Source organism: Choloepus didactylus, chromosome 27 (assembly GCF_015220235.1).
Source record: "Choloepus didactylus isolate mChoDid1 chromosome 27, mChoDid1.pri, whole genome shotgun sequence".
In the NCBI taxonomy this organism is placed as follows: domain Eukaryota; kingdom Metazoa; phylum Chordata; class Mammalia; order Pilosa; family Megalonychidae; genus Choloepus; species Choloepus didactylus.
Window position 1 is genome coordinate 7,242,628 of NC_051333.1, and position 14,308 is coordinate 7,256,935.

Genomic DNA, 14,308 nt, shown 5'->3' on the forward strand with positions numbered 1-14,308 from the left:
TGGGTTCCTGAGAAGACCTATGGAAGGGGCGGGGTTGAGGAAGGAGACGTGATCCTGTGGCTTCTGATTGGCGGGAAGAGGCTTCATACTTCAACCCTCCTTGTGATTGGCTCTAAATAAGCACATGGGCAGAAAAACGAGGAAGCGTTTGAAAGAGAGCGGGCGATTAGGAAATAATCCCAACCCCCGTCCCGAGGCTAGGGGCTGGCCTGCCGCGAAGGCGTCTGGGATATGGGGTTCCCGGGTAGGCACATCCCAGGGGCAGTAGGGAAGTTAGCAGCGCCTGCGCGGGCACAGTCCTGCCTTAGGGCGGAGGATGCGCGCGCAGCACCGTCCGCCCAAGCGGAAGTTTCCGCGGGGCAGCTGAGAAGGTGAGTCCCGGGTCCTGCGGGAGACCTGAGGGGCGGGCCGCAGATTCTTGGCCCGCCGCCCCCCAGGTAGAAGGGTGAGGGTGTGAAGGCGAGGCAGAGCCGAGGGCGCCTTCTGACTCCCTCTACGCCACAGCTCGGCCGTGGAGCCTGTGACGTCAGCTGGCCCTTTGTCGCAGGCGGCGCCCCCGCGGGCGGGGTCTGGGAGGGAGAGGCTCTAGGTCGCCCGGGAGGGACCAAAGCCGCTTTAGGCTCTTGGTGGTGGGCGTGGCCTCGGCGGAGGTGGGCGTGGCTCACTGGGACTTTGACAACGCGCCCCGCCTTGGAGGCTACGCTGTCTTTGCTTTTCTGCAGGGGGCGGGGTCGAGAGCGCGTCTCTGTCACCTTGGCAACCGCCCCTCCGATGCTAAGATTGCAGTCTGGCCCTTATTCTCTCCCCCTCCCCCCTTAATTAGAGAAGCTTACAGAAGAATCATGCAGAAAATAAGAGTTTCCATATATCCCCCATTATTTTTTTGGTTTTCAAACTCTTAATTGTGAAATACAGCATATACAGAAAAGGGATAATTTCAAAATACAGTTTAATAGGTAGTTACAGAGCAAATTTCAAAGTATAATATGGGTTACAGTTCATAATTTCAGGTATTTCCTTCTGGCTGTTCTAATACACTAGATACTAAAAAGAAATGTCAATATAATGATTCAGTAGTCATAATCATTTGTTAAATCCAAACGTCTTTGTTCCAACTTTTCTCTCTCATTTGATCATTTTCTCAGTCTTCTGGGATATTTGGGCAATAACCATTCTGACTTCTTTATGTTGAAAAGGGATGTCGATGTTATGGGGTAGGATAGCTCCCTAGCATTCACCCCTCACATTCGTGTGGTACATTTGTTACAATTAATGAAAGAATATTATTATAATTGTACTATTAACTATAGTCTGTCGTTTACATTAGGGTTTCCTGTTTCTGTTGTACCATACAAAGTTGTTGGTTTTTTTTTAATTTTTATTCTAGTAACATATACAACCTAAAAATTTCCCTTGTAACCACATTCGTACATAATTTGATGCTGTTAATTACATTCACAATGTGAGTATTTGCTGTGCTAATTCTCAGAACCCTCTAGGAGAGATATATGGTAGATGTTCAGTAAGTATTTGTTGAATAAATAAAATACTTGGATGAGTAAGTCTCCAACAGTGCAGGCGACTTTAGCAGTCTGAGACCCCCCCCCCCATATCAGGATTTATTGGGCATTTACTGTCTGCAAAGCCCTGTGTCTTAATCTTTCTGGTCTCCGTGCCAGGCACAGTTCTAAGTCCTGGGAGTATAGTGGTGTCTAAAGCAAAATCCCCTGCCCTCCTTGAGTTTACAGTCTAAATGGTGTTTGGGCATGCTGGATGCTAACAAAATAAACAAATTGTTAGAGGATTTACCAGTCTGTGATTAAAAAATCCAAAAAGTTTTGAAGACTTAAGTTTTTATTTTGTTTTTGTTGTTGTTTTTGTTTTATAACTTACTTGATGGCAAAGTAGGGGATGGGGGGACACCAAACCTGGCTTTTTCATGGCAAAACCCAACACCAACTGATATGTGGCTCTTTATAATCATTAATGATTTTGCTGCACAAATAACATATTTGACTTGGGGGAGCTACCCTTATATCCTACTGGTGGTGTTGGCATTGCTTTTCTAAAAATCTCCAAAATTCTGGACCTTGAAACACACCTGGTGCCAGGTGATTAGGATGAGGAACTATGAACCTGTGTTAGATGGGTTTAAGTGCTAAGGAGAAAAAGGAGGAGAGGGAGTGACAGAGTAGGAGTTTCAGTTTAAATGCACAGAAGAACTCTTGAGCTGAGACCTGAAGAATACAAAGGAGCCAGCCACAGGCAAAGGTGGTGGGAAGAGCATTCCTAGCAGAGAGATCTTCAAGTGCAAAGGTCCTGGGGTAGGAATTAGTTGGCCTCAGAGCGCTCAGCTAGAAATTGGCAGAAGGGAATCATTAGAAGAGCTGATATTTATTGAGTGCATACCATGTGCCAGCTGCTTTAAACTTCGCAACAACCCAAAAGACAAGTGTTGTTGCCGCCGTCATTTTACAAATGGAGGAACAGGCACAAACGTTTTAAAATACATTGCCCAGCATTACACAGGAAGCAGCAGAACCAGGATTTGAACCCAGGCATGTGGGGTCCCAAGGCCATTCTCTTAACCACTGTACTGCCCTGCTTCTAGTTGGAAGAGCTTCTTTAAAGATCATTGAGCTAACTAACTCTGTCCCCAAGCTTTGCATCTCCAGCTTGCTCTCTGGACTTTTCTGCAGGGTGAAAATATACTCATGCACAGGGGACGGTCCTGTCTTCTTGGCTGGTCTCTTTCTGCAGAGGAGACTGTCATTCATTCACTCAACACATGAAAGGATCAAGCACCTGCTATAAATTATAAATGGCCCTGGGGTCACTGTGGTGAGCAAAGCAGACAAAAGCCCCTGCCATTCAAAGCTTATATTCTAGTTAGGGGAGTCAGCAATAAAGTAGTAAGTTAGAGTATGTCAGATGCTACTAGTGCTATGAAGAAAATAAAGCACGTTAAGGAGGGTAGAGTGTGCTCTTTGTAAGTTAGTGTCAAGATGGGCTCTGTGTGAAGGTGACATATGAACAGAGAGCTAAAGGAGCTCATGAGGAGGGAGCCCTGGGCATTCTGGGAGAAGAGCATTCCCCGGCAGCCCTGACAGCAAGTGTAAGGAATGTGCTTGTCATATGTGGGAAAGAGCAAGGAAGCCAGTGTGCCAAGTGTGCAAGCAGGAGAGGCTGGGAGAGGAAGAGGGAGCGGCAGGTCAGATAGGGCCTGTGGGCCGTGGTAAGAATTTTGGCTGTTATTCTGTCTGAAAAAAGAAGCCATTGGAGAGTTTTGAGCCAAGGAGATTCAGGGTCTGACTTGGATTTTAAATGCATCCCTTCTTCCTACTGTGTGGCAGATAGTCAGGTGGCTTCTGCACCAGTCCAAGGAAGGCATGATGGTGGCCTTCACGAGGCTGGTAGCACAATGTCTGAGCTGGGGACACCCAGTTAAAAATCATCCCGCTGCCTCTTGAGCCTGATTTCACACTCAGCACCACCTTTCAGGTTAAAATCTGCAGAAATGCTCTGACCTGCAGCCCCAAGAATCCAGCCTAGTTTTCGTCTTCATTTTGTAAATTGGTTCCAGGTTAAGAACATGGGCTTTAGAGTTTGGGTTTTGAGTTCTGTTTTCAAGTTCTTCCCCTACCACTTCCTGGGTGAGTGGAGTCTGGTCTGAGGGACAGAGTACCCTTACCCATTAAGTATCAGTTTGCAGGTCTCGAGGATGGGATGTTGATCCCTACCTCATGGGGTTAGAGGGAGGGTCAGACAAAATAACGTATCTGGGTTCTGCCACTCTACAGCTGTGTGACTTCAGGCAAGTCACTGTCCCTCTCTGAGCCTCAGTTTCTACATCTCCCGTAGATAATCCCTACTGAGAACTTAGGACAATGATCTGCATATATTGAGCTCTCGTTAAATAGGAGCCGTTAGTAAATAAGTGACTTAACTGCTTTGTTCTTCAGATGACTCCCTGTTGCTGCTGCCATGGCTGGTGAACAAATTATCCCACAATTTTGTGGTGTAAGACAGCCATTTATCGTGCTTATGGGTTATGCATGTCAGAAGTACAGACAGGACCCAGTGGGGATGGCTTGTCCACTTTTGTGCTGGTTTGGGTGTACTATGTCCCCCAAAATGCCATGTTGTTTGATGCAGTCCTGTAGGGGCAGACGTATTAGTGTTGCTTAGATTGGAATCCTTTGGTTGAGTGTTTCCATGGAGATGTGACTAATCAACTGTGGGTGAGACCTTTGGATAATTTCCATGGACGTGTTACCCCACCCATTCAGGGCGGGTCTGAATTGAATCACTGGAGTCCTATAAAAAGTTCACAGACAGAAGTAGCTGCTACAGCCGAGAGAGACATTTTGGAGACGGCCATTGAAAGCAGACTTTTGCTGACACTGTGCTATGGAGAAGCTATGAGAGGGCAAAACACCCCAAGAGCAACATTTTGAAGAATGCACAGGAGCTGAGAGAAGAGCTGGAACACACCTGGAATCAGCAGATGCCAGCCATGTGCCTTCCCAGCTAACAGAGGTTTTCCAGAAGCCAATGGCCTTCCTTCGATGAAGGTATACTTGTGTTGATGCCTTCATTTGGACATTTTCATGGCCTTAAGACTGTAACTGTACCAAATAAACCCCTTTTATTATAAAAGCCAATCCATTTCTTGTATTTTGTATGATGGCAGCATTAGCAAACCGGAACAGCCCTTCATGATATCCAGGGCCTCAAAGGTGGGGATTTAAGTTGCCAGAAGTTTCGCTCCCTGGCATACCTAGCGGTTGATGCCGGTGGTTGGCTGGGGGCCTTGGCACCTCTCCATCTGGGCCTCTCTGCATGGTCGCTCTGCGTGGACTGGTCTAGGCCACCTTGCACATGGATGCCGGGCTCCTTGGGTGAGCATCCAGAGGGAACAAGCCACACGGGGCTGTAGCCTTTTCAGAGCTCACTGCAAGGTCCCATGGTGTCACTTCTGCCCATATTTCACTGGTTGGGGCATTCACAAGCTCTTGCTTGGATTCAAGGGGAGGAAACAAGGACCCCACCTCTTGGCGGGAAGAGTTGCAATGTTTGGAAGAGCACATGGGACCAGAAACATGGCTGTGGCCCACTTTGGAAAAGACAGTCTGCCACACTCCAATGAAATGATCATTCCAGAAACAATCCCTGGGGCTGTTCCTTGGATGGAAAATAATGCACAGTGAGCTCTCTGCCTGGAAGACTCTTCCCCAGATAACTGCGGCCTCGCTCCCTTGCTTCCTTCTGGTTTCTGCTCAGATGCCTCTTCCTTAGCAAGGCACTGACCAACCTGGGTAAATTGTGACCCCCCCCAACCCTCTCCTATTCGACTGTATCATTCACCACTATTTCCAGCCGACCTGTCAGAGAGGTACATGCTCCTTTGTTTATTGTCTCATCTTCCCCCTAACATGGTCAGGGGCTGTTTGTTTCCTCTGCTGCTGTCTCCCTAAGGCAGGGCACATACTAGGCACCAGTGGGTATCTGTGGAATGAATGAAGGAAAGGGTTAAGCACATGCTGGCTCCATGGCGAATGCTTGGCAGTCACTTACCATTATCCATAACGTGTACGTGCAGCGAGCCTGAGGCAGCCTCTCCAGCTTTGTCTCCTTTCAGGACCCTGCAAGGATGGCGTTTCCAGCCCAGTGAATCTGGAGTCCAGACCGTGAGCTCACTCGAGGTACTGTGCCCCAGGCCCGTGCCCCATGGAACCTGCTCCAACCAGCAGCTGGTGCCTGCTCCCCCACTCGCTGCTGCTTCTTACAGGGCCCCCACTCGGGGCAGCAGCATGGACGTGTCGGGGGCGCTGGGGTGGGCACTCACTTGATCCTCAAAGCCATCCTCATCCAAGGGCATTTGGCACCCGGGAAAAACTCCACTTGAAGCGAATCCACTTAAAAACACCATGGATTTTCTAAGCTTTTTGTTGATCTAAGAAGTCCAGCGGGTTCTTGGTGTATTAGGCTAGGCTAGGCTAGGCTGTGCTGTGGGAACAGACAGCCCCTCGATCGCAGTGGCTTATTACAAACAAGTTTATTTCTCACTGATAAAACATCTGGGCAACTCTCCAGGGTACCTGCATTCCTAGGCTATTTCGTGACTCCAGCATCTCACAGACAGAGGTTTCTGGTTTGCTGCAGTAGGAGAGAGATGCCTGGAGGGTTGTCACGGGCTCTTCACCGTCTCAGGCTGGAAGGGACATGCGTCACTTCCACCCACATTCCATTGGCTGGACCCAGAACACGGCCCTGCCTGGCCGTAAGGAGGCCCAGAAGCATCATATTCTGTGTGTCCAGGAAGGAGGACTAGGAAATGGATGGGGTAAAGGCTGAGGGCGGTTTCTTTCATTTTACCCAGGCATGGGAAAAGGGAGAAGTGGCAGGGACTCTTCCAGCTTAACAAAAATGTTCACCAGTATTGTTCTAGTTTGCTAATGCTGCCAGAATGCAAAACACCAGAAATGGATTGGCTTTTATAAAAGGGGGTTTATTTGGTTACCAGGTTACAGTCTTAAGGCCATAAAGTGTCCATCAACAAAGGGTACCTTCACTGGAGGATGGCCAGTGGTGTCCGGAAAACCTCTGTTAGCTGGGAAGGCACGTGGCTGGCGTCTGCTCCAAAGTTCTGGTTTCAAAATGGCTTTCTCCCAGGACGTTCCTCTCTAGGCTGCAGTTCCTCAAAAATGTCAGTCTTAGTTGCTCTTGGGGTGTTTTGTCCTCTCTTAGCTTCTCCAGAGAAAAAGTCTGCTTTCAACAGCCTTCTTCAAGCTATAGCTACTTTCTCATCTAGCTACTCTCTCAGCTTCTGTGCATTCTTCAAAGTGTCCCTCTTGGCTGTAGCTCCTCTTCAAAATGTCACTCTCGCTTGCTCGTCACAATGTCACGCACAGCTGCACTGAGTTCCTTCTGTTTGTCAGCTCATTTATATGGCTCCAGTGATTTAATCTAAACCCACCCTGAATGGGTGGGGTAACACCTCCATGGAAATTATCTGATCAGAGTCATCACCCACAGTTGGGTGGGGCACATCTCCATGGAAACACTCAAAGAATTACAGTCTGATCAACACGGATATGTCTGCTCACACGAGATTACATCAGAGATAATGGAGTTTTGGGGGACATAACACATTCAAATCAGTACAAGTACCAATACCTTTCAGAAGTTGGGGGCGTCCTCTTATATATTGTTACCAGGACAGCACATGGTTAAGTTAGCCGGCCAAGCGAAATGACAGACTTCCTGGAATTAAAGGACACTTGGCAACACCGTTTGCAGTCCTGCAGTGTTGTACACGTCTCCTTAGTCTGAGATAACAGAAGGGCAGTTTATGCCACAGTGTGGTTTCTGCTCTTTAGCAGCTGGAGGGAAAGAGGAACGCTTTTCTCCTTGCCTGGCTGAGATTTCTATGGCTATTCAGGTGGCCTGTGCTTCTCAAGGGCAAGTGCTGGAATTCCAAAAGTTAGCACTGAGAGGGAAAAGCCAGAAAAGCTCAAAAGTTTGGGGAACAGAAAAGGGAAGAATAGAAATATGAACAAGTAAAATATAATAAATAGAATATGGGACATGCTAAAATAATTTCAACCATGAATGTAAAAGGCTTTCTGTGGGCCGGACCCTGCCCTCAGCACTTGACATAAATGAGCTCATTTAAGGCTCATTATTAGGTGGGTAATTATTGTAACAATCTCCATATTGTAGCTGGGCAGACTGAGGCACAGAGAGATGAAGTAATTTCTGGACCCTGCCCAGCCCGTGGCAGATCTGGAGCTCAAATCCAGCAGCCTGGAACCAGAGCCTGTGCTCCAAGGATCCCTCTGTTTAGCAGTTACAACTCAGACCAGCCTTGACAGCGAATAATGGAAAAGGATTTGATTAGAAACTTTTCTTACAGGGTGAAATGAAATAAGCACAAGTTCATTTGGGCTTATATTTTGATGCTCCAGCTTTTAATTGCTACCCTATACTAAGTCTTAGAGTAAAGAACAGATAAAGGGATCTTTTCTTTTGCTATTCAGAAGATATTCATTTGAAGTGCACATTGCACTTTCATCCTGGATGATTTTCTCCTCATGTGTTAACTGGCATGACCCTGCCATATCCTCGTGTGTCATGCGCTCTGGGTGTGGTTGTGTTTTGTTTTGTTTTGTTTTGTTTTTTTTATTAAATTCAGTTTTATTGAAATACATTCACACACCATACAATCATCCATGGTATACAATCCACTGTCCACAGTATGATAACATAGTTATGTGTTCATCATGTGGTTGTGTTTTTGATTTTTGGAAAGCATCAGGAAGTATTTCAGAGCCACCCGAGGCTTAGACAATAATGTGAACATCCATTATCTCACTAAATCAGTCAAGCTTGGATAAGCTGTGCTGCAGTAACAAATAAACCTTGAAATCTCGGCAGCTTGATACAACCTAACTTTACCGGTCGATCAGGAGATTCCATTGTGGGCCTGGCAGTCCTCCTTCCTCTTGTAACTCCGCTGTCCGGAATACGCGGCCTCCAGGGCCACCCCTGCAGGAGACACCCCAGCCAGGAAATAATTCGCTCACGAGCCATTGGCCAGAACCGGTGATGTGACTCCATCCTAACTGCAAGGCAGGCTGGGAAGCATAGGAGAGACATTGGGTATTTAGTGAGCATTGACCATCTCTCCCATACCCATCATATGGCTTAAGAAATAAACATCACAGATACAGTCGAAGACCCCAGGTGGCACCCTCAGCGCACATTCTGCAGTTCTCCAGCATCACGTTCGTGGGCTTCAAGGCACCCTGCATCTTTTCTGAGGTCTGCAGTTTCACTTTGTGTTTGTTCTGCTTTGTACCTGCCCTAGACCATGAGGGAGAGGCAGATGGTGGGGGGCTCCACACAGTGGGAAGGAACATGTTTTGGCAGCGGCCAGTTCTGTAGGGAATGCATTCAGACTGTGATGATTATCCTCCCCTTGGCAACCTCATAACCATGGGGAGCTCGGGTGATGATGGCAATATTTTTGACTCGCTGGCAGTGGATTAAGGTTTTCTTTCAGCTCCCTGTCCTCCTGCCCACCTCTTCTGTTTTGTAGAATGGTCGCCTTCTGTCCAGCCTGTGGCAAAAGCATCAAAGAGGCATTTAAGTTCTGCCCCTACTGTGGAAAACCTCTGCCAACCCAGGAGCATGAGGAGCCCCCAACTTTTGTTGAACCATTTGTGACGTCCTTCCGAGGTAAGAACCAGGGCTTTGAGCTTATCCCTGGATTGAGGGTCACATGTGTTCATGCGTGTGTGTTTGGGAGGGGGGCAGATGCCCCCGTCTCCGGCCCAGACTTCTGTCTATGCTCATCGGTCTCGTGACTTTAAAGCTGTCGTAGTTTCTGGAGCAGCTGTAACAAAGTACCAAAACTAGGTGGCTTAAAACAATAGTAATGTTTTATGTCACAGGGTTCTGCAGGGGCAGGCTCCCTCAGAAGCCCATAGAGGCAGATCCCTCCTTGCCTGCTCTCACTCCCAGTGTTTGCCAACCATCCTCCCCATCTCTTGACTTGTGGCTTTCTCTCTCAGCATCTGTGTGTCCTCTCTTAGCTCCTCCAGGGCTTTTCTCTCTCAGCCCTCTCTTTACCCTCCCATAAAGGACTCCAGAGAAGGATTAAGACCCACCTTGAGTGGGGCAGGTCACATCTCAGTTGAAACAGCCTGATCAAAAAGTTCCACCTAGAACAGGTCTGCACACACAGGGGTGGATTAAAAGAACATGGCCTTTTCTGGGGTGCATAACAGCCCCAAAGCAGCACACCATCTACATGTCCAAATATCCTTTTCTGGTAAGGACACCAGGCATATTGAATTAGGGCCTACCCCACCCCAGTTTGTCCTCATCTTAACTAATCACGTCTTCCAGGACCCTGTTTCCAAATAAGGTTGCATTCACAGGACTGGGGGTTTGAACATGTCTTTTTGGGGGGACGCAGTTCAACCCATAGCAGTCACCATTGATATGTTGATAACTTACACCTTTGTGTCTCCACTGAACTCCAGATCCAGGTATCAGATGGTCAACTTGACATCTCCTAGTGGATGTCCAGTAGGCATTTCAACCCAGACAGGCTGGAAACTGAGCCGCTGCTATGCCTGCCCCTTCCCGAGACCTCCTCATCACAGTAAATGACAGCTCTCTTTATCCGGTTTCTCGGGAGTCATCCTTGAGTCCTCTTTCTTTCTTCTCCCGTCCCACACACATCCAATCCTTCAGCAAGTCCTGTCGGCTTTAGGATGAAGTGCAGGACCTGACCACTTCTTCCACCCCCTCGGCTACCACCCTGGTCGCTGTCTATCATCTCTCGCCAGTATTGGACCGGACCCTTCCGTGCCTGCTCTCTCTGCTCCCTCCCTTGCTTCTGTGTTTTTCTTTACCTGGTGGCCAGAGGGATCCTGTTAAAACCAGAGTCCCATCCTGTGCTCCCCTGCTCACCACCTTCCCACGGGAGGCCTGCGTGATCAGGTCCCCGTCCCTCTCTGACCTCGTCTCCTGACCCTCGTTCCATTGCCTGTCCTGCCCCGGCCACCCTGGCCTCCTCGCTGATCCTCAACACCTCAGGCAGGCTGGGGTCTCTGAGCCTTTGCACTCACTGTTCCCTCTGCCTGGGCTGTTCCTCCCTCCTCTGTCTGTGTGACCCTTTCCCTTGCCTCCCACGGGTCTTTATTTAGTTGTTCCCTTCTCAGAAAGGCCTTCCCTGACATCCTGATTAAAAGTGCATCTTCTCTGCCTCCCTGCTGCCTATCCACCTTCCCTGCTTTGTATTTCTTTTTAGGACCTGTTCTGGTTTGCTGATGCTGCTGTTATGCAAAATACTAGAAATGGATTGGCTTTTATAAAGGGGATTTATTAAGTTACAGATTTACAGTTCTAGGGCCATAAAAGTGTCCAGTCTAAGACATTGACAGGATGATACCTTCACTGGAGAATGGCTGATAGCGTCTGTAGCACCTCTGTCAGCTGTGAAGGCATGTGGCTGGCATGTGCTATGCTCTATTCCTTTGCTCCCAGGTTACATTTCAAACTGGCTTTCTCCGAAATGTCTTCTGCAGTTCCTGTGCATCTAAGCATTGAGGTCCTCTCTTAGTTTCTTCTGAGAAAACTCTGGGCTAGCATCTCCAAATGTCTTCAAGCGTCTCCAAGTGTCAGCGTCAGTGTCAGCTCTTAGCTTCTCTCCAGAATGTCCCTCCCAGCTGTTCTGAGCTCCTTCTGTTTGTGAGCTCTTTCATAGGACTCCAGTGATTAAATCAAGACCCACCCTGAATGAGTGGGTCCCATATCCCCATGGAAATAATTTAATCAAATATATTGCCCACAGTTGATTGAGTTACATCTCCATGGAAACACTCAGTCAAATGATTCCAACCTAATCAACACTAATACATCTTCCCCCCACAAGATTGCAATAAAGAATATGGCTTTTGGGGGGACATAATATGTCCAAACTGGCACAGGACCTATCAGTAGGAAACACAGTAAATGCAGTTTTGTCCCTGTTATCTGTTGCTCTTGTGTGTTAGCTCCATTAGGACAGGAATTTTTGTGTTTCATAACCTGATGTTTGCACAGCACCTGGAACCAGTGGTTGGCACAAACTTAGATGCTGAGAAATATTATTGACAAGCTGAATGAATGAGCAGAATGTCAGTGGCAGGTCCCAACCAGTGGAAAACCCCAGCACAGGTACTACATTGGTAAATCAAAGAAGGCTTATTCATCTGAAGGATTCAGAAGGAAGCCAGCTCACAGGGCTGCGAGTTCAGCCCTGGGGAGTGTGTCTGGCTGCAGGTAACCAAAAACACTACTACAAGAGTTTCAGCGAGTGGATGGGTTTATTTTTCCTACTAACAGAGCCTGGAGCGGCAGCCCAGAATTTGGACTGGGGGCCCCATGAACTGTAAGGGACCCAGGCTCCTCCTGTCTTTCCCCTCAGCCATCCTTAGGATCTCGTTCCCCTATGCTTGTTGCCTTGAGGTCTCAAGATGGCTTCTCCACCTCCTACATTGTGCCTACGTTCCAGGCAGATGCCAACAGGCTTTGCCTTGGGCCTGACTTCACTTCTTAACCGCTGCCTTCCCTAATGCCAGGCTAGGGTCTGATTCATTATTCATTCACCTGGTCAGCAAAAATATATTGACTGCCTATTGTGTGCTTAGTGCCATGTTTGTCACCAGGGATGCTGTGGGGAAGGCAGATGTCGAATAAGCAATTACCCATTGGGAATGTGATAATAGAAGGGAAGTGGGCCATGGAATCCATTTAGGGGTATATGTGAATGCTTTTTCTGGGGGATGAAGGAAGGCCTCTCTTATTAGTTTCCTAGGGCCGGCATGATAAAGTACCACAAACTGGGGGGTCTAAGACAACAAAAATTCATTCTCTCCCAGTTGTGGAGGCCAGAAGTCCAAAATCCAGGTGTCAGCAGAGTTGGTGGCTTTTGAAAGCTCTGACGGAAAATCTTTTCCTTGCCCTGCTCCTGTCTTTTGGTGGTGGCTGGCAATGCTGTGATCCGTGACTTGTAGATGTGCCACTCCATGTTGCTCTCAGTCATCGTTGTAGCGGGGAACCACAGAAAGGTTTCTAGCAAGTGGGTGGCACTATGGCAGACAGGTAATAGTTAAAGACACCTTAGGGTTCAGCATACCTAAAAATGCTGGATAAAATATAAAGAACATACTTTTCTGAATGTCAGGAAAATAAGGGAATTTCATGGAAGTGAGAAACAAGGAGACATAGAGCTGCAGGGCTAAGCAAGTACTCTTGGTGGCATTAGTCCTGGGGCTGTTTGCTGGTCATTGGTGGCCTGGAGCCTGGGTTTCAAGCAACTGCAGGAGACAGAGCTTGGGGACCACACAGTGCAGGAGGTGAGACTGGAAATCTCTCAAATCTGGGACTTCTCCATGCCTAAACTAGAACAAAAGAAATTGCTCTGCAGAGAAAATGGTGGGGACATTTGTCTGTCTCAGCCTTGGTTATGGGTGAAAAGAGGAGGAAAGTCTTCCTTTGTAATATTTTCAGTTACCTGCAGCCAAACACAATCCCAAATGATAAAATGAATGTTGATGAACCCTCAGCCATGTGTGCCACCTTCCTTCTGTATTTCCTGAGAATTCCTAATCAAAAACTCACATTCTCACCAGTGCAGGGCCAGAATTTGTATAGATATGTGTGGCCCAAAAAACCAAAGCTGAAAATTTAGTTTCAGGTGGTAAGATTGGTGCCTCCCCACTTCCTTACCAATAAACTTCTCTTGGGAAACACTCTTTGAAGACACATCTCAGAGAACCCCACAGATAAACTTCCAAGGAACATGAGTTCCCAATCCAAGCCACCGTGAGAGTCAGGAGAAACAACAAGTAGCAGAAACAGACCTGCAAAGGCCATAGACTTGGGAATTAACAGATCAGAATGTTTACTAAGTGTGTCTAATATGTCTTCAAAAAAATAAAAGAAGAAATTGAAAGGATAATGAAAGAACAAAAGTTTGTTAGAATTAACCAGACATATTTGACAAAGACCGAAATAAAATCTCTGATGATGAAAATTATAGTTGTTGTAATTAGGAACTCAATGGGTGGTTTAAATTTCAGACTGGACACAGCTGAAGGGTGAATTAGTGAACTGGAACTGAAGAAATTATCTGGAGAAGAGCACAGATTGACATAGTGATGGTAGATAGAGAGGCCAGGACACATGGAGAAGAGAACCAGGACACATGGAGAAGAGAATAACTGAAAGGGAAGAAATGTTTGCTTAGATATTTAGATGGTGGAAGAAGCAGGAGGGAATGTGAGTGGTTGAATGTGACCTCAGGGTTTCCAGCTTGAGGTGTCTGGACAGGGCCTTTGTAACTGCAGTTTACATTTGGTCTGCCTTTCTCTAGGCTCAAGGAGAGAGCTGAGCTCCAGTTCTGAAAAGTCCTCCAAGAAAGTGAAGTGGTCCAACTCTGTCACCTCATTATCATCCTCCTTCTCAGACGGTGACAGTTCTGGGTCCGAAGGTACCTTGAGTCCATCTGTGAGGCCCAAAGGTAAGAGTTGGGGTCAGGCTGGCCTGCGTCTGGGCAGGGAAAGGGTTGGTCACCTGACCATGCTGGGAAAAAGCATTTGGGATGAAGCTGCCATGACCCCAGCCCAGGCATCACCTACCCAAGCCTGGACCTTCGTCCCTCCCTTTTCCCTGGCTTCCTAGCCTCCAGCCTCCCACTCCAGTCTGTCCCCACCTGGCTCCAGAGCCAACCCCACTCCTCCCAGCCCCT

At 47.7% G+C, this 14,308-nt stretch overlaps 1 protein-coding gene across 8 annotated transcripts in view; it reads left to right on the forward strand.

The window, feature by feature from the left end:
- Window positions 1–202: 202 nt before the first annotated feature.
- VRK3 (VRK serine/threonine kinase 3) overlaps window positions 203–14,308 on the forward strand; it is a 38,219-nt gene continuing 24,113 nt past the window's right edge. For 2 of the 8 annotated variants that reach the window (XR_005214338.1, XR_005214337.1), the window contains exons 1-3: window positions 203–371; window positions 9,104–9,243; window positions 13,934–14,080. Coding sequence is in view for 5 of the 8 variants with exons in the window: in XM_037819479.1 (XP_037675407.1) it covers window positions 232–371; window positions 9,104–9,243; window positions 13,934–14,080 (427 nt within the window). In the remaining 3 variants the exon portion in view is untranslated. Of the gene's footprint in view, window positions 372–5,453; window positions 5,706–9,103; window positions 9,244–13,933; window positions 14,081–14,308 lie in introns of those variants that run through there. The other 6 variants (XM_037819475.1, XM_037819478.1, XM_037819476.1 and 3 more) reach the window with 5 other exon arrangements.